This window comes from Phacochoerus africanus, chromosome 1 (assembly GCF_016906955.1).
Source record: "Phacochoerus africanus isolate WHEZ1 chromosome 1, ROS_Pafr_v1, whole genome shotgun sequence".
Classification (NCBI taxonomy): domain Eukaryota; kingdom Metazoa; phylum Chordata; class Mammalia; order Artiodactyla; family Suidae; genus Phacochoerus; species Phacochoerus africanus.
Genome location: NC_062544.1, coordinates 201,683,547 through 201,711,346, shown reverse-complemented (window position 1 = coordinate 201,711,346; position 27,800 = coordinate 201,683,547). Strand labels below are relative to the sequence as shown.

Here is a 27,800-nt window from a genome sequence, read left to right as displayed (position 1 = left end):
GCATCTATGTCTGTACATACATATGTATGTACTGACTATTTTACACCATTAAGATAGATAACTAATTTGGGGTAAAGCAATGATAAGGAGTTTACTTAGTTTTTTTAATTACAATGTTTAAAAATTAAAATTATAATTAAAAAATAGCCAACATCCATTGCTTTAGTAAAATGAAAATAAGAATCCAGACCAGGTTCCTAAAGAAAAATGTTAAGTCTGAAGAAAAATGTTAAATCTGAAATGCTAAGACTTCATTTTAGACACATGAGCTGATAGGATAGCAAGCTAGTGATTTAAGAGTAGAAAAAAGAAAACCACTTCCCTTCAGTGACTGGGTGAGAAGGAACAGCATTTCTAAGTGTTTCTAAGTATGCCTTATGTGTATGTGGAAGCCAGTAATACAGATGCTGTAAGAACTGAAGCACCTACTTGTTTCTAAGTCTGCTTCTTTTGTTGATGGACTTACTGATATATTCCCCACCGCCCACTATCTTTGTCCTGTGTCTGTGAGCATTTGTATTTTATCTCAGTTTATTTTGCGCATCTGTTAGCAAGATGCATCCTCAGGTAATTGTCTACTTGCTTCATGCTCTTTGGGCTCACACAAGGTTTCCTAGCAACACCATGTTATCATGTAGGGAGGAAAATCTCTAATTTCCTTCTCGTCCCAAGGGAAGGACCACTTTTATTGTATACTACATCCTTATTTATATTTTGGTCTAATTCCAGTCTTCCTTCTACTCCTGGGTCCTTCCAAGTTCATAACAAGTTCTATCAACTTACTTCATAGTGAAAGAGAAAGACGTCACATGGTATCTATCAATGGGGACTTGAGAGCAGAATTTTGAAGCAAATCATCAACTGGTAGCAATAACGTGGGGGGTGTTGTGGCTCAGAGGACTAAATGATAAACTTAATTGGCTTCCTTTGAGTCTATTATAAACAAATTGCTTTCACATGTTAATTAGATCTAATGGAAAGTTGTCAATGAAAAAAATTAACAATCTAAGAAAGAGATGGAAAATTTTATTCAAGCCAACCTGAGAATTATAAACCAGAAGACAGTCTCTCACAGAGCTGTGAGAACTGTTCTGAAGAGATGAGGGGTGGGGAGAGGCTAGTGTGTATGTGGTTTTAATGAAGGGGTATGTGGAATCAAGCACTCATCATGGTAGAAGGTTGCAGCTATTCTCAAGAAACAGATATATTTTTATTTTTATTTTTATTTTTTTGCTTTTTAGGGCTGCACCTGCAGCATATGGACATTCTCAAGTTAGGAGTCGAATTGGAGGTGCAGCTGCTGGCCTGTGCCACAGCCACAGCAACGCGGGATCTGAGCCACATCTATGGACCTACACCACAGCTCACAGCAACATTGGATCCTTAACCCAGGTCAGGGATTTGATGAGGTCAGGGATTTGATCTTCATCTTCATGGATACTAGTGGGTTCATAACCCACTGAGCCACAGTGGGAACTCAAAGAAATGGATATCTTAAAACTACATGGTTTTAGTGTTTTTTGAAATATGGAAAGATACAAGAAACTGAGTTCATAAAATTTTCTCCTAAGGGAGTTCCCGTTGTGGTGCAGTGGAAACGAATCCGACTAGTATCCTTGAAGTCGCGGGTTTGATCCCTGGCCTCACTCAGTGGGTCAGGGATCCAGGCATTGCCATGAGCTGTGGTATAGGTCACAGACATGGCTCAGATCCCATGTTGCTGTGGCTGTGACATAGGCCAGCAGCTGTAGCTCTGATTTTACCCCTAACCTGGGAACTTCCAAATGCCACAGGTGCAACCCTAAAAGAGAAAAAACAATTTTCTTTTTCTCCTAAAATTATCTGAGTGCCAGTTCTGTCATTTTCCCCAGAGCACAAAGTGCCTCATCCTGATCTTTGCCCTGAATCCCTTTTAGAGTCGGTATACTCTGAGTCAGTAACAACAATGGCTAATTACGTGATTCTTGTAGAACTGGATGGTGGACAATCTTCTTTATTTGACAGTCCTCTCCCTTTTGATCTTAATTTCTGCCAACATTTGGGAGGCATATCATGATCAGCTTGTCTGCTGGCACTAGGAATGCTCATTTCTAGGTCAAGTGAGGATGTTGTTGATAGGCCATTCAGTGTGCTATTACTGGACGAGACTCTTTTAACAACAGCCAAAAGCCTTTGGCTGGCCTGTTTTACCAGTCTGTTACTGGAAATTGGCCCCTCATGTTACTTCTCATATCTAGAGTTATGCTATTACAATAATTGCCCTTGGAGTTCCTGTCATGGTGCAGTGGTTAACAAATCTGACTGGGAACCATGAGGTTGCAGGTTTGATCCCTGGCCTTGCTCAGTGGGTTAGGGATCTGGTGCTGCCATGAGCTATGGTGTAGGTCACAGACGTTGCTCAGATCCCACGTTGCTGCGGCTCTGGTATAGGCCGGTGGCTATAGCTCCAATTTGACCCCTAGCCTGGGAACCTCCATATGGAGCGGGCATGGCCCTAGAAAAGGCAAAAAGACAAAAAAAACTCCACCAAAAAAACAAACAAAAAAACCCCAGTAATTGCTCTTACACAGCTGTGTATTTGATCAATCATTTCAAGTTGCCTAGTCATCATTTACTTTATTGGCAGTTCAGTCACATATTTGATAATTCAAGAAACAGTAATCTTCTTGAATGGCAGAATACAAGTGATGTATCTAGTAACATTAATAAGGTCATAAGGAAGTATTTAAGCTGAGGACTTCCATTAGGTGTAGCCCATTATCTTCCCAGATGGCTTGACCAGTTTGTTTTACACCAATGGCTATCTTTAAGGGAGATGATGTGTTGACATATGTAAAGTTCACCAAAGATGTCTGTATGTACAAGGCAAGTAGTGGGTCATCGTGACCCCTTATAGGATTGAGAAAGGAATGTTTTCTTCTAAGGAGTTATATGGCTGATGCCATAGAAGAAAAATTGGTCTTTATGGTTGAGCAAGGGTTTCTGTCATTGGGATGCTCTAGTTAATGCATAATGCACACGAAAGGGGAAGAGGAGGCCAAAGGGCAGAGAAAATTTTTATGTCTAAATTTCTCTTGTCTTGCCTTAAAAAATGAGTTTTTATTTTATCAGCATGTTGTGGCACAGTGCCCAGTAGGTAGTAAGTGCTCAATAAATGGTAATATTAACCCTTACAACAGCCCTCTAAGAGGAGATTATTAAATTATTATCCATCCCTGTTTTATAGAAAGAGAACCTGAAGATGGAGGGCCTGGTTTGTGGCAGAGATGGAATGCAAGTCCAGCTCTTCTCATTCTGCTTTCAGAGTACCTGAATGAATGAATACATTGAGAGAGGAAGGAAGGAATGTTTAGCCAGACCCTCCAGGGCTTTTTCTTAAACAAAAATAAAATTGTTAATCCATCATATTGCTAAAATGTCTAAAATCCTATTTTTTTAACTTTATTATTATTTTTTTGGCTGTGCCTGCTGTATACAAAAATTCCCAGGCCAGGGATCAGACCCGAGCCATAGCAATAACTCGAGCCACAGCGGTGACAATGTGAGCCCTTAACCACTAGGCTACCAGGGAACTCCATAAAATCCTACTGTTTTGATTCTTTTGGGTGAAGGTATTTTTTTTTTTCCCTAAGATCTTAAGAGAGAAATGAAAGTGTAGAAGCTTTTGGAAGAATGCTGTGTTGTCAGTCATATCAAGTCTTCTCATCTCATCAATATTAGACTGTATTATATTGTTTTGCCCAAGACACTGCTTCCAGTGAATAGACTTCACTGAATTCCAGGCTGGGAGTGGTCTGAGAACGGGAAAGGGATAGGCATTAGAAGGCCCACACTGATCAGTGGAGTAGGGCTCAGAGTGCCAGAAATAAACAGGTGCTCCAGGCAGGGCTGGCTTGTTTCCCAGGGTGCTGATCCTAAAAACAGCCCAGAAGGGAATGTTAGGCCAAAATGTTTAGACCATCTAGGACTCAGTTTCAAAAATACTTTGAATACATATAGATGATTATTTTATGGAATGATAAAAGAAGCACTAGTGAACAACTCAAAAACTTTTTTTTTTTTTCCTGAACAGCATTTTCATAAGCAACAGGAAAAGAACAAGAATAGTCTAAAGGCTTGGAATTCAACATGTGCTTGCTTCTCTGTTGAATTAGCGGTATCAAGGGAATTTGTTAGAAATGCGGAATTTCTGAGCCTACCTCAGGCCTACTAAATCCAAATCTGCATTTTAAAGCAGGTGATTTATTATATCATTATATAATTTGAGAAGCATTGCTCTGGGGCAGTTTTGATTAAAATGCAGGTGGTAGCACTTTGAAATCTAGTGCTAAAATTTGAGAGCTTTAACAGAGGGAGGGATTAGGGATTCCACAGATTTTCTTCATTTTCTCCAGGGCTTTGATTGCTTTATATTCAGTAGACCCTAGGCAACAGCTGATTTGCCTATCCTGGAGTTATGAAGGGCCACAGGAGAATGTCATTGCTAGCTATTTATTGTCAAGGAAAGTCTTTGCATAGAAACTTACACCTTGGTGCCATGCTTGTGATCATGCAAGTACACAGTGTGAAATGTCAGCAGAAATTAAGAAGCTTAATCATTTTATTTTTGTAACAAAAAATTAAAAAGAAGAAAAAGGATTTGGATCAGGGTTCAAAACCAGAAATTTTTGTGCCTAGTAATATCTCATTACTTCTCAAAGCAGTTTTCAATGGGCATTTGCAGAGACTGAGGCAAAAGTACAAATAGAAGCCCAAATGCCACAGTTACAAGGTACCCTTCTATTTTTCTACTTGACAAACATACCCCCATAAGAACAAGATTTAAAATATGTATAAAGGGAAGTTCCCTCATGGCTCAGCAGATTAAGGACTCAGTGTTGTCACGGCTGTGGCTTGGGTTGCTGCCATGGCGAGGGTTTGATCCTTGGCTCTAGAATTTCCACATGCCACAGGCATGGCCAAAAAAAATGTGAAACCGTAAAGGAGTGGTTTTTATATGAACAAAATCAGAAAATAACAGAGATGAATAAATTGGGTTATAACATCTCCAAGAGTTGTGTTGATGGGCAGTGAAATTTGGATGCATAATAAAGATATCCACAGTCCATAAGGCCTTAATTTCACATCATATCAGCAAAAGCAGTATGTTGTTATAGTTGAGATTTTCACCTAATCTGAGCTCCACTGAGAACAGTGATCTAAAATAAATGTGATCTAAGTAAAATGTAATTGTGTTCCAGGAGTTCAAACTTTGAATATATTTGTATCATTAATTGGAAGGAAGAAAAGTGAGAATGTTGGTGCTCCGTAGTACTAGACATTGTATTTCATCATGTAAGAATCTACAGCATTCGTGCCATGTGAGAGGGAGAATTTGAGAATTAATTTGTCTTTTCTCTTACCTAAGCGCTTCCGCTGCTCAAATCCTCACCGCTCGAATCCTCCCAGCACTCCAAAGCAGTGTCTGTCCCTGATGTCAACAGTGGCACAGCTCACAAACCGTCATAGCATTTGGATGCCGTTCGCCTTTTCTTTTGAGGATATAGACCAAGAGATGTGGAGAAGTCTTTTCTGGGGCCCCCATGGTGTTAAGAGAGTAGCTGTTTAGAGCACAGTGCGCCCAGCCGGTGCTGAGCTCTGGGTCACAAGGACCATGTGGTCTTTAACACATATCTTTACGGGAGGGAGGGTACAGGCCTCGGGCAAGGCTGACAAGGAAACTTCCTGGGGTGATGGAACTGTTCCATATCTTGATCTGTTTTGTGGTTCCATTAGTGTATGTGTTTGTCAAAATTCATCAACCTGTACACTTAAGATTTGTGCATTGTACTGCATATAAATTATACTTCAATAAAGTCCTATTAGCATAAAAAAATAACGGCTACCAGAGCATACTTTCCTCTGTGCAAACTAAAGGGGTTAATTAAATATGATTCTATCACTCTAGCGCAGCTTTTTCATTTTTTCCTTTCTCATGCCCACACCTATGTGCATAAACATACCACATACTTTCATCTGTTTGAACCTGGCTGCAATATCCCCATACATAAGATTTTTATGTTCTTGAAACTTTATCTTAAATATTTTTCTGTGGACATTGTATTCATCATTTTATCATGATTGTTTCCTTTTTTTTTTACTCCTATAAATAATACTCCAGTCTGTATTTTTATGTATAAAGTTTTTATTTTATTATTTTCTCCGGATACCTTTCCAGATATAGGTTGAATGGATAAAAGATTATGAAGATTTTGATGACTGTATACTGAAGCTCTGTATTATTTGGTTAAGATGTTGGGCTTTGGAGTTTAGAATGAACTGAGTTCAAATTCTGGTTCTACTTAACCCTGGTCCAGCTATTTCAGATTTAATTCCATATCACTCTTAGCATTGCTTTGATGATTAAATAAGATGATGTATAAAAGGGTTTGTTATGTCATCTACACAGTAATCACTGGGCAGATATTGTGAAACTGCTTTCTAAAAGGACACTACCAGCTTTACTCTCCAAGGTTGTGTAGAAGTACTAGTTTTCCAACATAACCCCAGCATCTTGTGTTATTTTAGGGATGAAATGAGAAATTCTATTGCTGTTTTAATTGCATTATTTGACTACTGGGAAGTTGAACATTTTTCAGTGTTCTTGGTTTTTAAAATCTTCTAAATTTCTCCTTTAAAAAATTCTTCCATCTGCTTTTCAAGTTCCTCTTATTCATTATTAATTTACAGATAAGGCTTAGTATTGAAGTCTTCTGGTTCAAGTTAAGTATTCTGTAGCACAGCACCCAGTAAAAGAAGGACAATAGATTTGTGTTTTTTCTGACCTGATCCGTAAAAAGATGTGAAACACAGTGTGACCCCATGGGGTGGCTTTTCATACCAGCCCAACAACTGATTTCTCGGAGCCTCTGGTCCAAAGATGTTTTCTTAGAAGTAGAGGCTGGTCTAGTTGTGGGCATGGGAGAGGGGGATGGACTGGAGGAGGTCTCTTTTAGTGCTAGGGCATATTCCTTTACTGTCATTATCTAGCTAATTAAAGTGTCTTGTTGGGGCCGGATCACAGCTGGTGCTCTCATTATTGTCATGAACAGAGGCTTGTTCCATAGTGGCTAAGAGTGGAGATCCTGGTCCTATTCCTAGTTCAGCTAATGGCCTACCCTTCCATCCTTTCTGCCCACAGGTTCTCTGGGAAAAGTAGTAATGGAGCAGTTTGTTTCTTTGTTTGGTTATTTATTTATTTATTTATTATTTTGGTTCCTTTTTTCCTCAGAACATACTTTAGTCTTTTAAATCCCAGTATGACTGGAATTTCAGAATAGCAAGAGCAGAAGCTGCAGGTTTCACTTCCCTTCATTTCTTACCAGTTGCAACACCTAGACAGCATCAGCTGTTATCAGCTTGTTTCCTGCCCTCTGCCCCAAGGAGGAAGATGCAGTCAGTAGGAAGGGTCCTGCCCCAGAGCCTGCATTGTTTTGAGACAGGGGTGGGGGTTAGGGAGTGGAAACACAGGGGCTTTACTCGCTGTCTCTGCTGAATTCCCATGGGAGGTGCTGGGCTATTACTGCATCATCTAGGAGGCCTTTGTGGTGTTTGATACTTCCTGCATTTTTGGAACTATAGGTCCAGGATAACATATAATCACGTCTGTATACTTATCAGAGATAGTAAAGGGACAAGTTTTCCCCAGATCTATCTGTAACTTTGCCCAGGATAGAAATTGTGTTGAAATTCAGTAACCACTTCCCTTTGTCTTATGTGAGTCACAAAGAGATGAATTTCTCTCTAGTCCAAACACATCAGAAATAGCAAGCAGCAAGCCAGAAACTTATGTATAGAACCAAGGGGCCTCGCAGGGTGCAGCAGGCACCATCACCTTGGTGGGTTATCACTGGCCATGGCCAACTGTTCCTGGAGAAGGAAAAGCCACACGTGTGGATGCTAAGGCTCAGAGTGTTCTTGCCCTGGTCACAAGGCAAGAAATTGGTAGAGATGGCCCTTGCCATGCAGGGCTGTGTGATTTGAGGAACCCTTCTTCCCACTGCAGAGGGAGGTGTTCCTTTAGACTAAAGAGCTCCTGTACTCCCTTCCCTGTGCTGTCTCTACACAAGTGGGTAGTAGAGACTTTCAGCAGCAGGACTGGTCCTTTTGTCTCTTCTGGTACAGAGCATGAGTGGGGCTGAACTGAGCATGGAGCATGGGTGTCGGGCATCACTGAAAGCTGGGTGTGTCTGAGGTCATCTCCACGCACTGGGTTAGCACTGAGTCTGAGAAACCCTCATGCTCTGTTATCGCTGACCAGATTGGGTCATAAGGCCCCTTCCCTGAGAAGTCTTCAAGGATAACCATGTCCCTCCCTGGCTGGAGGCCAGGCTCTCTCAGCAAAACCTGAGCCAAAGGCAAACTGGTCCATTTCTATTCTTGGAAAAACAAATCATAAATTTTAATCCTGTTCCTCTGGTAACCACAGAAGGCAGGTGAGAATGTCTCCATTGGGAGGCTGGGCAATCCTCCACAGATTCCTATGATGAGAGACAGTAGTCACCCTCTCGGGGTAGAAGAAGCCAGTGCTCCTCAGGGCCAGGCGTCCAGAAACTCCATCATGTTTGCCCTTTTAGAGTCAGGAGATCCTGGGCTGACCCAAGCTCCACACTTAAACTGTTGGGTGACCAAAGGCAAAGTCAGAAACTCTATTTCTTCATTTAAAAAATGAGATGGGATGAGGGGATGGTTGGCTTAACTCACTTCTCTTGTCCCTTTCAGATCTTACCTCTTTAATTTAAAATGTTTAACTTTAGAGCATACCTCACATACTGAAGTGCAATAACAATATATTACATCTTATGATCTTGGTTTTTCTCTGGGGTCATTCTCTCTTAAATAGACTCCCTCAGGTATGGAAAAATAATAATGCATCTTTCTTAGATCACTGGGAGAATATATTCTGAAAAACTCTTCAGGTGCATAACTCCTGTTTCTGCTTAAATTCTCTGTTTTCCATTTGTAATTTACATTTTATTATGGAAAATTTGGAACATATGCAAAAGAATTTTGTATAATGAACTCTCATGAGCCCATCAACCAGCTTTAGCAATTATCCTCATTTTGTTAGTCTAGTTTTCCCTTCCCCCACTCCACATATGTTTTTGGCAGAGGGAAGTGCTGCAGTATTTTTAAGCAGGTCTCAGACTTCATTATAATTTACTATTAAATACTTTACTTTGTGTATCTAACAAAGATGTAACTATAGTGTCTTTATTTCACACAGGCAGATTGCAGGAGGCAACACCTGTAACAGTGAAAACAAGGTTTTTTTTTTTTTTTTAGTGAATTCATAGCAGAAAGGGTATTGGGTTTACCCCCCTTTTCTCCAGAAAAAAAGCATAGAATTCATTGAGAACAGTTATGGGGTTTAAGTGGCACATGCCCCACACTTTGCAAGACTTGCCAAAAGCAAACATAGGAAAGGACTTTCCAGAACGATGGATATAACCAGCTTTTACTGAGCACCTACTGTGTACATCTACATTTATATTATCTCTTTTCACCTTCACACCAAAGCTGAGAAGTATAAACTATGGCTCTGGAAGGAGCTTCCTGAATATAACCTTCCGATTGGTCACCATTGGGATATCATAACATAGGAGATACCTGGTTAGCATCAGCGTACAAGGCTGTTTGTACACACCTTAATCTAGCCTGCTGTAGAAACAATAAACAGTTCATTTTTTGAAATTCCCTCTTAGGCAGAGCATGAAAATGCCTCCCTCCTCCCAGCCCAGGTTAAGCGATACCACTCATCCTTCCCCTCTCTCTAAACCCTTTTCCTCAAATGGATAGAATGTAAATCTTAAGTGACTCTTTGGGGTTAGAAGACATTTGAAGGCTTGTGCTCGAAAGATTTGAATTTTTGCCTTGGAAACCTATAATACTTTACTCAGTAAAGAGCATCTTTATTTAGCAAAATGGAGTGTGCCTTCTAAAAGATGCTTGGCAGTGGGAAGAGGCTCCTTGAAGTATTCTAGAAGGGGAACAAAGGCATGGAGGTGACTAAGGAGAGAGGCAAAAAGGAAGGAAGGGAAGGAGGGAAAAAAAAAATCAAAAGAACCTTCATAAACCCCAGATTGGTTTTATGACCCAGTCTGAGAAGAAGTCTGGTAACTTAGATGGTGTTTAACATGTCCTTCTGCAGACGCAAAGGAGTGGGCAGATACCTAAGCACCTGCCTTGGTAATGAGACCATCCCAGCAGATCTACTGTGAAGCTACTGAACTTAAACTTCAGGGTCTCTTTCTTGCATTGATTCCTCACAAAACTTTGGGAGAGGCACTAGAAATGTGTTCCTGTGTTCATGCATAAGAGTCAAACCACACAGAACCCAGATCCATCCTTCCCTATTAGGAATTGAATTCTCAAGAGAATAATGTGTCCATAACCATATCTTGATAAGTCCGAGATTTCTCTAGTAGTGGAACTTCCCTTTCTTCCTTTAAATTCTTTATTATTTGCAAGTATTTAACCTCATGTTTGTTTCATTTCTGCAGATGAAATTATGCAGCAGGAAATCAGGCCCTTGGTGGCAGTGGATATAATTGAACAACTTCACCGACAATTTGCCATTCTTTCAGGTAAGGGGAAAATTCATTTGCATTTCTGGATTTTGTTGGAGGGTCTTGCTGGGAGGGCCCGACCTCTTGAACTTAACATTATGCTCAGTCTCAGTCATCTCTTAAGCCTCACCCAGGACTAAATGAACTGAGGGCTATCCAGCTAGAGGAGGGTGGGATCTCTTAGATGTTATTCCTTTCGCTGTTGGGTGCAGTTTGCTCTATCTGAAGGGAGTACATTTCTTTGAGGTTGTAAAGAACAGAGCTGAAAAGATTTTGAAGAAGAAAAAAGAAATAACTACTGACATCAGCTGCCACCCTGATGTTCTTCTAATATTCTTGTTGGATGTTCTCCCAAGATCCAACTTTAAGAAATTCTTGGTTTTAAAGGCTCATGAATGTTGCTGAGGTTATTTATTCTCTGAGGGGCTTGTGTTTTTGTTTGTTTGTTTGTTTTCTTTCTTGGCTGCCTTATGGCATATGGAGTTCCTAGGACAGGAATCAGATCTGAGTCACATTTGTGACCTGCACCGCAGCTGCAGCAATGCCAGATCCTTTAACCCATTGTGCCAGGCTGGGAATCAAGCCTGCGTCCTGGCACTATAGAGATGCCACTGATCCTGTTGTGCCACAGTGGGAACTCTGAGATTTGTCTTTTATTCTTAGCTCTTATATATCAAATTTTATTTTATCTTTTATTTTATTTTTCTAATAATTCAATGAATTTTATTATATTTGTAGTTTTATAACTGTCATCAAAACCTAATTTTAGAACATTTCCATCTCAAACCCCCAGTCCACCCCTTCCTACCCCCAACCTGTCCCCTTTGTGACCATAAAATTTTAAAAATTTGTGAGTCTGTTTCTGTTCTGCAAATAGTTCATTTGAATCCTTTTTTAAGAATCCACATATAAGTGATATCATATGATGTTTGTCTCTCACTGTCTGACCAACTTCACTTAGTATGATAATTTCTAGGTCCATCCATGTTGCTGCAAATGCCATTATTTCATTCTTTTTATGGCTGAGTAATATTCCATTGTATATATGTACCACATCTTCTTTATCCATTTCTCTGTCTATGGCTATTTAGATTGCTTCCATATCTTTGTTATTGTATATAGTGCCGCAAGAGGAACTGAATATTGGGTTGGATATATCTTTTCAAGTCATAGTTTTCTCCAGATAGATGCCCAGGAGTGGGATTGCTAGATCAAATGGTAATTCTATTTTTAAATTTCTGAGGATCCTCCAAACTGTTTTCCATAATGGTTGCACCAATTTACATTCCCATCAACAGTGTAAGAGGGTTCCCTTTTCCACACACCCTTTCCAGCATTTCTTGTTTGTAGAATTTTTGATGATGGACATTCTGGCTGGTATAAAGTGGTACCTCATAGTAGTTTTGGTTTTTTTTTGTCTTTTTGCCATTTCTTGGGCCGCTCCTGCGGCATATGGAGGTTCCCAGGCTAGGGGTCGAATCGGAGCTGTAGCCACTGGCCTACGCCAGAGCCACAGCAACGCAGGATCCAAGCCGCATCTGCAACCTACACCACAGCTCACGGCAACGCCGGATCGTTAACCCACTGAGCAAGGGCAGGGACCGAACCCGCAACCTCATGGTTCCTAGTCAGATTCGTTAACCACTGCGCCACGACGGGAACTCCTCATAGTAGTTTTGACTTGGATTTCTATAATTAATGATGGTGAGCATCTTTTCATGTGCTTTTTGGCCACCTATATGTCTTCTTTGGAGAAATGTCTGTTTAGATCTTCTGTCCATTTTTTAATGGGGTTGTTTGTTTTTTTGATATTGAGGTGCAGGAGGTGTTTATAAATTTTGGAGATTAATCCCTTGTCAGTTGCTTCATTTGCAAATATTTTCTCCCATTCTGTGAGTTGTCTTTTCATTTTGTTTAGGGTTTCCTTTGCTGTGCAAAACCTTTTAAGTTTAATTAGGTCCCATTTGTTTTTGTTTTTATTATTATTTCTCTTGGAGGTGGATCTAAGAGGATATTGCTATGATTTATGTCAGAGAGTGTTCGGCCTATTTTCCTCTAAGGGTTATATAGTATCTGGTCTTACATTTAGGTCTTTAATCCATTTTGAGTTTATTTTTGTGTATAGTGTTAGTGTTCTAATTTCATTCTTTTAAATATAGCTGTCCAGTTTTCCCAGCACCACTTATTGAAGGGACTGTCATTTCTCCTTGTAAATTCCCAAGTCCTTTGTTGTAGATTAGTTGACCATAGGTGCTTGGGTTTAATTCTGGGCTTTCTATCTTGTTCCATTGATCTGTATTTCTGTTTTTTGTGCAATTACCATACTGTTTTGATGACGAACTTTGTAGTATGGTCTGAAGTCAGGGAGCCTAATTTGTCCATCTCCATTTTTCTTTCTCAGGATTGTTTTGGATATTTGGGGTCTTTTGTGTTTCCATAAAAATTTCAAAATACTTTGTTCTAGTTCTGTGAAAAATATCATTGGTAATGTGATAGGGTTTGCGTTGAATCTGTAGATTGCCCTGGGTAGTATAGTCATTTTGACAATATTGATTCTTCCAATCTAAGAGCATGGTATATCTTTCCATCTATTTGTGTCATCTTTGATTTCATTTATCAACATCTTTTTTTTTTTTTCCTCTGTTTCAGGGCTGCACTCACGTTGGAAATTCCCAGGCTAGGGGTCAGATCAGAGCTACAGATGCTGCCCTACACCATATTCACAGCAACACCAGATCCAAGCTGCATCTGTGACCTACACCACAGCTCATGGCAATGCTGGATCCCTGACCCACTGGGCGAGGCCAGGGATTGAACCTGTATCCTCATGGATACTAGTTGTATTCCTTTCTGCTGTGCCACAACAGAAACTCCTCATCAGCATCTTAATAGTTTTCAGAGTACAGGTCTTTTGTCTCTTTAGGTAGGTTTATTCCTAGATATTTTATTCTTTTTGATGAGATGGTAAATGTGATTATTTCCCTGATTTCTCTTTCTGATCTTTCATTGTTAGTGTATAGAAATGCAATCAATTTCTGTGTATTAATTTTGTATCCTGAAACTTTACCAAATTCATTGATGAGCTCTAACAGTTTTCTGGTAGTGTCTTTAGGATTTTCTAGGTATAGTATAATGTCATCTGCAAACAGTGAAAATTTTACTTCTTCCTTTCAAATTTGGATTCCTTTTATTTCTTTTTCTTCTCTGCCATGGCTAGGACTTGCAAAACTGTGTTGAATAGAAGTGGCAAGAGCAGACATCCTTGTCTTCTTCCTGATCTTAGTAGAAATTCTTTCAGTTTTTCACCATTGAGAATGATGTTAGCTGTTATTTGTGGGTTTGTCATATATGGCTTTTATTATATTGAGATAGGTTCCCTCAATGCCCACGCTCTTGAGGATTTTTTTTTTTTTTAAATCAGAAATGGGTTGTGGATTTTGTCAAAAGCTTTTTCTGCACTTTTTTTTTTTTTTGGTTTGCTTTTTAGGGCCACACTTGTGGCATATGGAAGTTCCCAGCCTAGGGGTCAAATCAGAGCTACTGCTTCTGGTCTATGCCACAGCCACAGCAACATGGGATCCAAGCCTCATTGCAGCCTATACCACGGCTCACAGCAGTGCTGGATCCTTAACCCACTGAGCAAGGCCATCTTCATGAATAGTAGTTGGGTTTGTAACCTGCTGAGCCACAATGGGAACTCCTTTTCCTCATCTATTGAGAGGATCATATGGTTTTTATTTTTCAGTTTGTTAATGTGTCATATCACACTGATTTGTGGATATTGAAAAATCCTTGCATCTCTGGGATAAATCTCACTTAATCATGGTGTATGACCCTTTTATTTTTATTTTTGTCTTTTTGCCTTTTCTAGGGCCGCTTCCCACAGCATATGGAGGTTCCCAGGCTAGGGGTCTAATCGGAGCTGTAGACACTGGCCTACGCCAGAGCCACAGCAATGCAGGATCCAAGCCGAGTCTGCAACCTACACCACAGCTCACGGCAACACTGGATCCTTAACCCACTGAGCAAGGCCAGGGATCGAACCTGCAGCCTCATGGTTCCTAGTTGGATTTGTTAACCACTGCGCCACGATGGGAGCTCCCTGTATGACCCTTTTAATGTTTTGCTGGATTCTGTTTGCTAGTCCTTTGATGAGGATTTTCACATCTATGTTCATCACTGATAATGGGCTATAACTTTCTGTTTTTTGTGCCATCTTCATCTAATTTTGGTATCAGGGTGAGAGTGCCTCATAGAATGAGTTTGGGAGTGTTCCTTCTGAAATTTTTTGGAATAGTTTCAGAAGGATAAGTGTTAATTCTTCTATAAATTTTTCATAGAATTTGCTTGTGAAGCCATCTGGTCAGCTTTGACTTCAATACTTGTGATTGGTCTATTCATTTTTCCTATTTCTTCCTGGTTTAGTCTAGGAAGATAGTACCTTTTTAAGAATTTATCCATTTCTTCTAGGTTGTCCACTTTTTTGGCCTATAGTTACTTGTAGTAGTCTTTTAGGATGCTTTGTATTTCTGTGATGTCCATTGTAACATCTCCTTTTTTATTCCTTTCTTTCTTTCTTTTTTTTTTTTTGGTCTTTTTAGGGCCACACCCATGGCCTGTAAAGGATTCGTAATGATGGAAGAGCAATTAGAATTAGAACGATAGTGGGTAGGATTGTTCAAAGTGTCTCTACTTTATGGAGGTTCCCAGGCTAGGGGTCTTATCAGAGCTATAGCCACCGGCCTACACCACAGCCACAGCAGTGCAGGATGTGAGCTGTGTCTGTGACCTATACCACAGCTCAAGGCAATGCCACGTCCTTAACCCACTGAGCAAAGCCAGGGATTGAACCTGCATCCTCATAGATGCTAGTCAGATTTGTCAACCACTGAGTCATGATAGGAACTCCAGTCATGACAGGAACTCCTCCTTTTCATTTCTAATTTTTTTTATTTGAGCCCTTTCCTTTTTTTTCTTAATGAGTCTGACTTAGGGTTTATCAATTTTGTTAATCTTTTCAAAGAATCAGCTTTTAGCTTCTTTGATCTTTTCTATCATTTTCTTTACCTCTGTTTCATTTATTTGAGTTCTGATCTTTATGTTTTCTTTCCTTTTACTTTGGGTTTTGTTTGTTCTTTCTCTAGTTGCCTTAGGTATAAGGTTACACTCTTTATTTGATTTTCTTGTTTCCTCTAAGTAAGCTTGTATTGTTATAAACTTCCCTCTTATAACTGCTTTTGCTGCATCCCATAGGTTTTGGATTGTGTCTGTTGTCATTTGTTTCTAGGTATTTTTTTTTTTAATTTTCTCTTTGATTTCTTCAGTGATCCATTGGTTGTTTAGCAGCATGTTGTTTGGTCTCCATGTGTTGGTGTTTTTTGCAGTTATTTTTTTCTTTTTGTTGATTTCCAGTCATATAACATGGTGATTGGAAAAGATGCTTGATATGATTTCATTTGTCTTAAATTTACTGAGGCTTGATTTGTGGTCCAGAATGTTATCTATCCTGGAGAATGTTCTGTGTGCACTTGAGAAGAATGTGTATTCTGCTGCTTTTGGATGAAAATGTTCTATAAGTCCATCTGGTCTAATACGTCATTTAAGGCTTGTACTTTCTTAGTGATTTTCTGTTTGGATGATATGTCCATTGCTATGAGTGGGGTGTTAAAGTTGCCCACTATTATTGTGTTATTGCTGATTTCTCCTTTTGAGGCTGTTAGCGGTTGGCTTATGGATGGAGATGCTCCTGTGTTGGGTTCATATGTATTTACAATTGTTTTATCTTTTTTGTGGATTGATCCTTTAATCATTATGTAATGTCCTTCTTTGTCTTTTGTAACATTCTTTATTTTAAGGTCTGTTGTGTCTGATGTGAGTATTGCTACTCTAGCTTTCTTTTGATTTCTGTTTGCATGGGCTTTTTTCTTCCATCCTCTCACTTTCAGTTTGTATGTGCCCCTAGGACTGAAGTGGGTCTCTTGAAGACAGCATATATATGGGTCTTGTTTTTGTATCCATTCAGCCAGCCTAAATCTTTTGGTTGGAGCACTTAGTCCATTTACCTTGAAGATATTTATTGGTATGTATGTTCTTATTGCCATTGTGTTAATTGTTTTGAATTTGTTCTTGTTGGTCTTCTTTCATCCCTTCTTCTCTTGTGGTTTAATCACTATTTTTAGTGTTGTGTTTGGATTGCTTTTTCTTTTCTTTTCTTTACTTTTTTAAAGGGCTGCACCCTTGGCATATGGAAGTTCCTGGGCTAGAAGTCAAATCAGCTGTAGCTGCCAGCCTATGCCACAGCCACAGCAATGCCAGGTCTGAGCTGAGTCTGAGATGTACACCACAGCTCATGGCAACACCGAATCCTTAATCCACTGAGTGAGGCCAAGGAATGAACCCACTTCCTCATGGATGCTAATCAGGTTCATTACCACTGAGCCACAATGAAACTCCAGGACTGCTTTTTCTTTTTTTTTCTTTTTTTGTCTGCTATTTCTTTGGGCCGCTCCCGCAGCATATGGAGGTTCCCGGCTAGGGGTTGAATCGGAGCTGCAGCTGCCGGCCTACGCCAGAGCCACAGCAACGCGGGATCCGAGCCGCGTCTACAACCTACACCACAGCTCACGGCAACGCCGGATCGTTAACCCACTGAGCAAGGGCAGGGACCGAACCCGCAACCTCATGGTTCCTAGTCGGATTCGTTAACCACTGCGCCACGACGGGAACTCCCCAGGACTGCTTTTTCTTATTTGTGTGCATCTATTGTAGATTTTTGGTTTGTGATTACCATGAGGTTTTGATGTAAGAGTCTATATGTATATATATGTATATACTAGATTGCTTTAAGTTGCTGGTCTCGTTATTGCAAACACATCTCCAATATCCTGCTTTGTACTGTCCTCAAGATTGCTGGTTTTGGTAGCATATTTGTGTGTGGATAATTTCCTACCTTTACTCTATGTATGCCTTTACCAGTGAGCCTTCTCATTTGTAATTTTCTTATCCTAGTTGTGGTCTTGTCTTTTCCACCTAGAGAAAGTCCTTTAGTATTTGTTGTAAAACTGGTTTAGTGGTGCTGAATTCTCTTAGCTTTTGCTTGTCTGTAAAGCTTTTGATTTCTCCTTCAAATCTGAATGAGAGCCTTGCTAAATAGAGTATTCTTGATCCAAGGCTTTTTCCTTTCACCATGCCACTCCCTTCTGGCCAGCAGAGTTGCTGCTGAAAAATTAGCCAATGTCCTTATTGGGGTTCCCTTGTATGTTATTTGTTGCTTTCCCCTAGCTGCTTTCAATAATTTCTATCTTTAATTCTGGTAAGTTTGATTAATATGTGTCTCGGGATGTTCCTTCTTGGGTTTATTTTATGTGGTATTTGTTGTGCTTCCTGGATTTGAGTGAGTGATTCCTTTCCCATGTTAGGGAAGTTTTCAGCTACTATTTCTTCAGATATTTTCTCTGGCCCTTGCTCTCTCCTCCTTCTGGCACTCTTATAATATGGATGTTGGTGCATTTAAACTTGTCCCAGAGTTCTCTTAGACCGTCTTCATTTTTTTTCATTCTTCTTTCTTTATTCTTTTCCACACCAGTGATTTCCACCAATATGTCTTTCACCTCTCTTATTTGTTCTTCTGCCTCCTGTATTCTGCTGTTAGTTCCTTCTAGTGAATTTTTTAACTTCAGTTATTTTATTTTGCATCTCCACTTGTTTAATCATCTATTTCTTTGTTAAATATTTACTGTAATTTATCAATCTTTGCCTGCAGTTTATTTCCAAGGTCTTGAATCATTTTTACTATCATTAATCTAAAGTCTTTTTCATGGAGGTTGCTAATCTGGAGATCACTTAGCTGATTTTTTGGGTTTTTTTCTTGTTCATTCATCTGAGTCAAATTTCTCTGCCTTTTCATTTTTGCATAACTTTTTGTGTAGTTTCCTTTTTTTTGCAGGCTATAAGGTTGTAGCCTCTCTTGCTTTAGGTGTCTGCCCCCTTTTTGGTGAAATTAGTACAGGAGCTTGTTGCAGGCTTCCTGATGGGAGGACCTTGTGCCTGCCTACTGGTAGGTGGAGCTGATTCTTGTCCCTTTGGTGGGTGGTGCTTTGTCTCTGGATGTGATTAGAGGTGGCTATATGCCTTGAGGACTTTAGGCAGCCAGTTTGTTGATGGGTGGGGCTATGTTCCCACCCTGCTTGTGCTTGGCCTGGGGCTTCTCAGCTCTCAAGGCTGGGGCCAGGTTTTTCCAAAATGTCCCCTTCCAAGGAAGTTCAATTATTAATAATTATTCCCGAGACCTCTGCCTGATTTTTATGTCCTTCCCCCACAGCTAGCCACAGCTATCCCCTGTTTTCCCAGGAGATCCTTCAAGACCTGCAGGTAGGTCTGACTCAGGTTCTTATGGAGTCTCGGCTTTGCCCTGTGCACTTGAAAGCCTGTATACTCCCTCCAAGAGTGGAATCTGTTTCTCCCAGTCCTGTGGAGCTCCTCCCTGCTGGCCTCAATGCCAAATGATCTGGGGGCTCCGTGTCCCAATGCCAGACTCCCAGGCAGGGTAACCTGACATGGGACTCAGAACTCTCACTCCTGTGGGAGACCCTCTGTGGTATAGTTATTTTCCAGTCTGTGGGTTGCCTACCTGGTGGGATTGCCTATATCGTGAAATAACTCCTCCTACTGTCTCAACGTGGCTTCTTCTTTGCTTTGGGATGTAGGATAGCTTTTTTCATAGTTTCCCATCTATTTTATTGATGGTTATTCAGCATTTTGTTGTAATTTCGGGTGTTTTCATGAGAAAAAGTGAGCTTATATCTAATTTTAATACATTGATTTCCATTAAGTATTTTATTGGAAATAAAGATAAGCTAATTAATCAAAGGCTAGAAATCTTCTGAGCCTAGCCACAAACCTGAAAATTTGTCATTACTAGAATACTGTGTTTTGTTTGTTTGTTTGTTTATTTGCTTAGTCCAGAGTGGCATGGTTTTAATTACTGAACCTGGAGGTACATGCCAGCCCTTTAATTATAGTTAGTCCTTTCTTGGAAGCATGGACTAGTGAGATTAGATGTCCTTGGCACATATCACAAGGTAATAAGGTGGCAAGTCACTTTCTCCTTTTACATCTATTCTGAAAAAGCAACAAAGTCCGTTTTGGTTACATCACAGAGTGAATGTGTAATTGGTTTGAATTTTATCCCACAGTATGGTGTGTAAAAAAAGTCACATTTCTCTCCATTCTCTAAATCTTATATAATCTGCCCCAAACTCCTCATACTACTGAGTTTGAGAGAAATGCAATCTCCATTATTAGGATACCTCTTCCTATCTCAGAGTTATATCCTGGGTAAGAGCATCTTAATCAATGCAAAACATTCTGGGGAATTCTCTGGTCTTTCTTCCATGATGGTCACTGCTCAGATAGACACTGAAAGTTCCATAAGTATAGGGTTCTCATTTTTAAAATTTATGCCTGTATTGCTAATGCTTAGAACAAGGCTGGAACATAATATCTGCTCAGGTTGAAATTATGCAAGTCCTCTTGGTCTGTCCTGTGAGGCCAGTGGACTCCCTGAATCCCCAGTCGATGCACTACCATCCTGACCCTGATGGGAGTGCCTGGCTGGCCTCCTGCAGGTGCAGTGTCATAGTTTCTCACAGTGAGCCTAGGGTAGTATGCAACAAAAGGCAGGATGTGAACTGTCCTCTGGGTTTCTGGTAACTGCTGCCATGGTCCTGTGTCATAGAAGGCCCAAGGCCAATGTGCATCAAGGTCTGGAATGGGTTTGGGGGTGGGTGGGGTGGATTCCTACAGTCTCACATCAAAACTTGAATGACTCAGGACATGATTCTGGCTTATAAAATTACACAATGACTCATCTGGTGAAGGAATCCTGTAACTGATTAATTCATGCTTTTAAATATCCAAAGTTAATCTCTTTTGAGTAATATTGAGGCATTTCTTTCTATTCTTGTTTCTTTGGGGCAGGATAGGGAGAATCATAAATGGTGCCAGACAGCCCTAGATATGGATTTAGATTATGCTATTGCATCACATTGGATAATTTACTTGTCTAAGCTTCACTTTCCTCATTTGTGTATTGAATGAGATCATCATAATTTTGAGGATTAAAGACATAATGTATGAAAAATGCCGACTATTAGTCCTTTTATCCTGATATATTTTAATCCCATAAAGTTGTTTATTTTAGGGTTATATAACCAAAAATAGCTTTCAGTATGATAGAGTTTTTATGAGGGATGAAAACCAGACAGTGTATGTGGTGTGTAATTAAGTCATGAATAGAGATGATTGTCACTCTTTCATGTAGAACATAGAACTGAAAACTTGTACTGGCCCGAGAGGATACCGCTTCAGGAAAAGCACTCTGACAGTGGTAAAGCTTCCTTTCTGAGTTTCTTTTTTCAGCTTGTTGCCTCAAGTTTGCCCTTCTTGTGAGAGAAAGACATGGATTAGCTATGACAGCATTTGCAACACGACAAGTAAGTAAGAATAGCCAGAGCCATAGGGTTCTCTGAGTCAGCACTTGTTTGGAATGAGCAGGCCTGCTTTTCATCTTTAACTGCTCCCTCTTAGTGGGCAGAGGCAGCAAATGTCAGCAGTGGGGCCTTTGTGGGTGCCTGACTAGTTGTGATTGTGAAATAGAAATCTCTGCAATTAGGTTTTTTTGTTGTTGTTGTTGTTTTGTTTTTTGTTTTGTCTTTTTGCCATTTCTTGGGCCACTCCCGCAGCATATGGAGGTTCCCAGGCTAGGAGTCTAATTGGAGCTGTAGCCACCGGCCTACACCAGGCTCCATCAACCAGGGATGGCTGGGAAGGAGAGGATGGAGCTTTTTTCTAAGTGAGGCTCCATGTACCTGGCCTGCTGTGCTCCCATGGCTGGTGGAGAGCAAGACTTGTTGCATGATGACTGACCCAGATTTGTGGCCAGATAGTTTGAAGCCTCTGGATGGCACGGCCTGTGAGCAGGGCCATCAGCAGGAATTGGATGGTGACCAGGGCTAGGGCACCTGGTGTCTCTGACCTTGAAAGACAACCTACATGTTCCCAATGAATTTGGGATAGTTCTAAGCTCAGGGCTTAGCTAGGACACAAGAGAATATAAGCAGGTTAGTATGTAGAAACATTCTGTGCTTTGGACGGGCAGCTCTAGGTTCATATTCCAACACAATTAAGTAGGTTGGTCTGAACCTTGGGTTTCTCATCTGTAAAGTGGGTAGTTTTTAAATAGTCCCCAGCATGTCTGGCTACAAAAGAATTATAGCCTATATAGGACATGTTTGTTTTGGCCATACCCTTGGCATGTGGAAATTCCTGAGCCAGAGATAGAACCTACAGCACAGCACTGACAATCTTTAAACGTTGGGCCACCAGGAAACTCCTATTTCTTTGCTTTTTAAAGCACATAACAAGAGGTCAGTAGGTAGAAATTCTTGGCATTTGATCAACAATATTAAGACTGGCATTCTTGTGACTCTCTTCATATTTCTCTTATTTTTAAAGTCTTTACTCCAAGATGGCTGCTATAGCTCCAGAAATCAAGTCTGTACTCAAAGCAGGAGGAAGGAAAAGGAGCAATACTGGCTTCTTCTGTTCCTTTTGCCAAGACAACAATAACTTTCGTAGAAGCTCTTGACAGACTTCTGCTTATGTCTCATTCCAGAATTATATTGTGTAGCCATACCTAGCAGCAAGGGAGTCTGAGAAGGCAAACATTTAGCTTTTTAATGCCAGTTAGAAGATTGCCAAGGAAGAGGGTGTTGGAAAATTAGCCATTTGTCAGTGTCTGCAAAAAGGCTTTTCCTTTAAGTATGAGGAATTATGTATTGATTTTTCTTTTAATGGTAATTTCCCTCTTTGAAATTATTATCGAATTTCTCTCTCCCTCTCTCTCAACACCTTTAATCCTTTTAGAAATAATTAATAATGAGTTCCTGTTGTGGCTTAGCAGGTTAAGAACCTGACATGGTGTTCATGAGGATGCAGGTTCAATCCCTGGTCTTGCTAAGTGAGTTAAGTACCTGAGGTTGCCACAAGCCGCGGTGCAGGTCACAGATGTGCCTCGGACCCAATGTGGTTGTGTAGGCCGGCAGCTGTAGCTATGATTCAGCCTTAGTCTGGGAACTTCTGTATATTATGGGTGCAGCCCTTAAAAAGGGAAATAATTGATAATGAAAGCATGAAGTACTCAGGCTTGTGAAGTCCCCGACATCTCCCCCCATACATGTGCCAGTGGAGCCCAGGGTTGGTAGAGGTGGAGTTCCCAGGGGCAAGTGGGAAGTTCTTACCTGAAACAATGGAGACTATCAAAGCAAATAAGTGAGCAGAGTTAAAATCTGGTGTCTAAGTCAGAGACAGGGAACTTGTAACTTGGCACCTGGGAAATGAGAACCAATGCTAGAAATTCTAGAGCAGTGCTGTTTAATAGAAATATAATGTGACCCACATGTGTACTTTTAGATTTTGTGGTAACCATATTAAAAAAGCAAAAAGGAACACTGGGAATTAATTTTAACATTATATTTTATTTAACCCAGTATAGCTAAAATAGCATTCTAGCATATCAGTATTCAAAATTATTAATGAGATATTTTACTTCTTTTTGGACTAAGTCTTGGAAATCTAGTTTGTGTTTTATACATACAGCACATCTTGGTTTGGGCTAGTCACATGTCAAGGGCTCAGCAGCCACAAATGCCTAGTGACTGTTGTATACGCAGAAATGGTTCTCAATCACGTTGGATCAAGTTCCTCTTTTTTTTAATAACAAAAGATTTGTATTGCCCCCTCCCCACCATCTTGAAATGAAATGCATAGATACTGTAACCTGCATTAATTAGGATGTGATAAACAGCTCTAACAGATTCCAAAATGTATGTATAGTATGTATAGTTCAGACAAACACAGTAGAAATTTAGTCTTACTCTTGACACAGTCCAGCTTGTATGTTCAGCCTGTATGTGTGGTCAGCAGACAACTTTTCTCCACACAGAGGTTCAGGAATGAAGGCTCCTTTCACTCTGTGGCTCTTATTGCTCTTACCCATTTTGTGGTCTTCTTACTATCTATATCCAGGAAGCAGACATGGAAAGAGAGTATACTACTTCTTTAAAGCCTCTGCTTGGCAGCAGTACACACCACATTCCATCAACCTAAACCCGTCTCAGTCATGTGGACACACTTAACTGCAAGGGAAGCTGGGAAATACAGTTAGCTTGTGCCCAGAGTGTGAACTGCCACCCCCTACTTATTTATACATATACTTCAAAAATTTTTTAAAGTTAAATGTAGGGGAGAGCTGTAATGTGAAGGAGAAAGAAAAGGAAAGGAAGCACAGTAAAATGATATGTATTTCCATATGTATTTCTAGCTATTCTAGAAGAAATAATGAAGTAGTCAGGGCTTGCCTCTGTATGTGAAGTCGTCATAAAGGTAACAGGTGCACATGCCAGGATGTGGTATGGGTGACCAGAATCCCGAGTGGCCTTACTGTAGTAACTTTCTGAAATAGTAAACAATTGTTGACAAAGTTCTCAACAAAAAAGTAAAGTATTATCTTCCCTCAATTTGTATGGTAGTTGCAATTTCTGGAAAACTCAGTATATATTTTAAAACCCTTCAAAAATATGATTTGTGACAGCACAGGTGGTCCATTATGCTATCAGAAATAAGTCAGACAGAGAAAGATGAATACTTTATGATCTTAATTATATGATCCAAAAAACCCCAGAACTCTTAGAAATAGAGAACAGGTTGGTGGTTGCCAAAGGTGGGAGTTGGTGGGATGGGTGAAGGTGGTCAAAAGATACAAACTTCCAGAGATAAAATAAATAAGTTCTTGGGAGTTCCTATTATGGTGCAGCAGAAATGAATCCCACTAGGATCCATGAGGATGTAGGCTCCATCCCTGGCCTTGCTTAGTGGGTCAGGGTTCCAGTGTTGCCGTGAGCTGTGGCGTAGATTGCAGATGCAGCTTGGATCCCATGTTGCTGTGGCTGTGGTGTACCCCGGCAGCTGCAACTCCCATTCAGCCCCTAGTCTGGGAACTTCCATAGGCTGTGGTTATGGCACTAAATAAATAATTCTGGAGATGTGATGTGATAGATGGTGACTATAGTTAACAATATTGTATTGTAGATTTGAAAATTGCTAAGATAGTAGATCTTAAAAGGTTTTACCACAAGAAAAAAAATTGTAACTTTGTGAGGTGATGGATGTTAACTGAAATCATTGTAGTGATCATTTCCAAGTATATACATATATCAAATCATTATTGTACCCCTCAAGCCGATACAGTGTCATATGTCAATTATATCTCACTATTACTAGAAATATATTTTAATTACTTTATGACTATATGTAAAACAAAGTTAAGAGTTCTGGATCAGGTAACTGTAAACTGACTTTTTACTTATATTGAGTTTCTGGTAAGACATTCAGAATTCAAACAGGATGTGGGATAATTCTTTATTACGTAGGTCAGGTTATTTAGCATCCCAGGACCTGAGGTTTCCCAAGAGCGTCCCAGGAAGTCGTACTTCACTTTCCCACAAAAATCAGTTCTTTGGGGGGCAGAGGAAGGGAAAAGAGATACTGGGAGGCAAGTTGCAGTAATCATTTCACTGTCTCTCCATTGTTCCTCTTCACTGTCTTCCTATAGGGTTTCTCATTGTTCCAAATTCTCTAAATGACGCAAGTCTTCATGCCTGGGCTCATGTACCTCAAGCACTTGCTAATGTTTTCTGCATTAAAGCTAGTTCTGTGGCATTTAATGTACAGGTAGAAATGATACCAGGAGGAGTGAAGTTTATTTTATTATGTCACCATTGTACTTCCAAGGACTCTGGTTTTCTTTACCTTTTGCATTTCCACATGTCCTCATAAGGTGGCGCTGAATGCCTTGTCGTGGGCTGTCAACGGCTGTATGGAGGCCCTGCTTTGTTTCCTTGGTGCTCCTCCTCTAAGACTAATAGACTACAGTTCAGCAGCACGTGGTGTCCCCAGGCAACCTTGGGGCCTCTCTGGTATTCAGTATCGGTTTTAACCAAGATAGGAAAATTCCGCCTTTCTTCATTTAGGCATGAATAGCTTTAATTAAAGTTAGTGAAAAGGGTAAAATCATTAAATGGTGTAATCATATCCTATGAGTATTTTATAGTATTTTGGTTCCTGGAAATATTTTAGTCATTCTCTTGGCAAATATTGTTTAGCCAGTTAATACAGTGTTAAAATGCATCTGAATTTAACCTTACTTGAGACGCAACTTCTCTTTATTCACATTTCTCTGAAACTTCCTATGATTATGAAACTAGAAAGAGGAAGAATATTTATTAGTCTTAAGTAATAGTATCTTGATCTAAATTATTTTCAGTCAGAATAACGAGGGAACTCAGTCTCCTTGTCAAACATCTAATCTGTAGGTATCTTTTTTTTTTAATTTAAAATAAGCATGCAAGATTAATAAAGAGGCATGCCTGGAAAAGAATGGCTTGGTCATCAAATATCACAGTGACTGGTTCCTGAGAGCCCAAGACTCACATTAACAGTGCTTACAAGAGACTTGTAAACCATAGTGCTGACTTATTCTTTGCATGATACAAATACTCATGTTTGCATAGTAGTACGTTCTCTCTCTTGAAACAAATTTACATGGAACAAACATCAGTATAGAAGCAGAAGATACTTATCAAGTTCGGACTCAGAGCAGCAGAGTGGGATGGATGCCATTTTTTTTTTTTTGTAATTTTTATTTTTATTTATTTATTTATTTATTTTGCTTTTTTTTTTTAACCTGTGGCATTTGGAGGTTCCCACACTAGGGGTTGGATCTCAGCTGCAGCTGCCAGCCTACACTACAGCCTCAGCAGTGCCAGATCCAAGCTGCGTCTGCAACCTATTCTACAGCTCACGGCAACACTGCATCCTTAACCCACTGAGCGAGGCCAGGGATCGAATCTGCATCCTCATGGATACTAAACAGGCTCTTTACTGATGAACCACAATGGGAACTTCTGTAGTTTTTCTTTTTATGGCCTCACCATAAAGCACTTGGTTTAGGGGTCGAATCAGAGCTGTAGCTACCGGCCTATGCCACAGCCACAGCAACACCAGATCCTTAACCCACTGAGTGAGGCCAGAGATAGAACCTACATCCTCATCGATACTAGTCGGGTTCATTACCACTGAGCCACAATAGGAACTCCTGGTTGGATGATCTTAATGGTAGTGTCATCAGATAGACGGGCAACATGGCCTGGATTTTTGAGGTGATGGGCCAGGACCCTCTCTCCTTAGGAGAGTGGCCTGCCTTGGCTTCTCTGAGTCTCCATTTTCTGTAGTTTCTTTATTGATTCCACAGCCTCAGTAATCACAGTCTTTGTTCAACTGCAGGGATAGCTCTTTTGCTAGATTCATGAAACACGTGCGGTCGTTCATAGTTGATGTCACTTGGGAGCCATATTCCGCTGAAGTAGTCTCCCTCAATCGACGTAGCCCGGAAGTTGCTCATGACCCTTTGTCTGGGAAACAGGTCCTCAACTTCCTCAAACCTTGCTACCTTAGTATCAGTCATTTTTTCACAATCATTTTTGGCCAAAAGCAGTACCTAACAGTTAAAACAACAAGTCTGTATAATCCTGACAATCTAGTAGCTGTTTCAAAAAATTACTACACACAAATTGGAAGGAAAAGTAATATTTAACTTTTATTCTTAGAGAACCACGATTATCTCAAACCTTGGAATCAGTCTAGACATCACCACCTGCATTTCCTATTCCACTTTTATTTTCATACTGCTTGCTTTTTACCCCATCAGTCCCCAAAACCCCAGCTTCCCAAATGTGCAATACCATTCAGAAGAATACTGCACAATTTAATGTTGAACTTGTTAACTACCTCAAGCTAGTGCCAAGCACGGCGTCTGACAAATGCCAGCTATTGCTGTTTTTTCCCCAAATGTAAAACATTCATGGTGCTTCTGCGAGTTCACTATGGTTCCCTATTTGGAAACTTAGTCATGTGGGTGCATCTAGCTGCAGAGAAATTGGGAAATATAAACTATTTCATTTAATCTGGTGGCCTCTGCTCCAATGAATTAAATATTTAAATGCTAATTTTATATTTTTGTTCTCACAGAGATGTCTTATAGCCCTGTTTAGGAGTCATTGAAGGGCAGCTGATTAC

At 40.1% G+C, this 27,800-nt stretch overlaps 1 protein-coding gene across 2 annotated transcripts in view; it reads left to right on the top strand.

The window, feature by feature from the left end:
• The window catches only part of MCF2L2 (MCF.2 cell line derived transforming sequence-like 2), a 252,449-nt gene that overhangs the window by 30,445 nt on the left and 194,204 nt on the right, over positions 1–27,800 (top strand). For both annotated transcript variants that reach the window (XR_007135864.1, XM_047787395.1), the window contains exon 2: positions 10,542–10,625. Coding sequence is in view for 1 of the 2 variants with exons in the window: in XM_047787395.1 (XP_047643351.1) it covers positions 10,542–10,625 (84 nt within the window). In the remaining variant the exon portion in view is untranslated. The remainder of the gene's footprint in view (positions 1–10,541; positions 10,626–27,800) is intronic.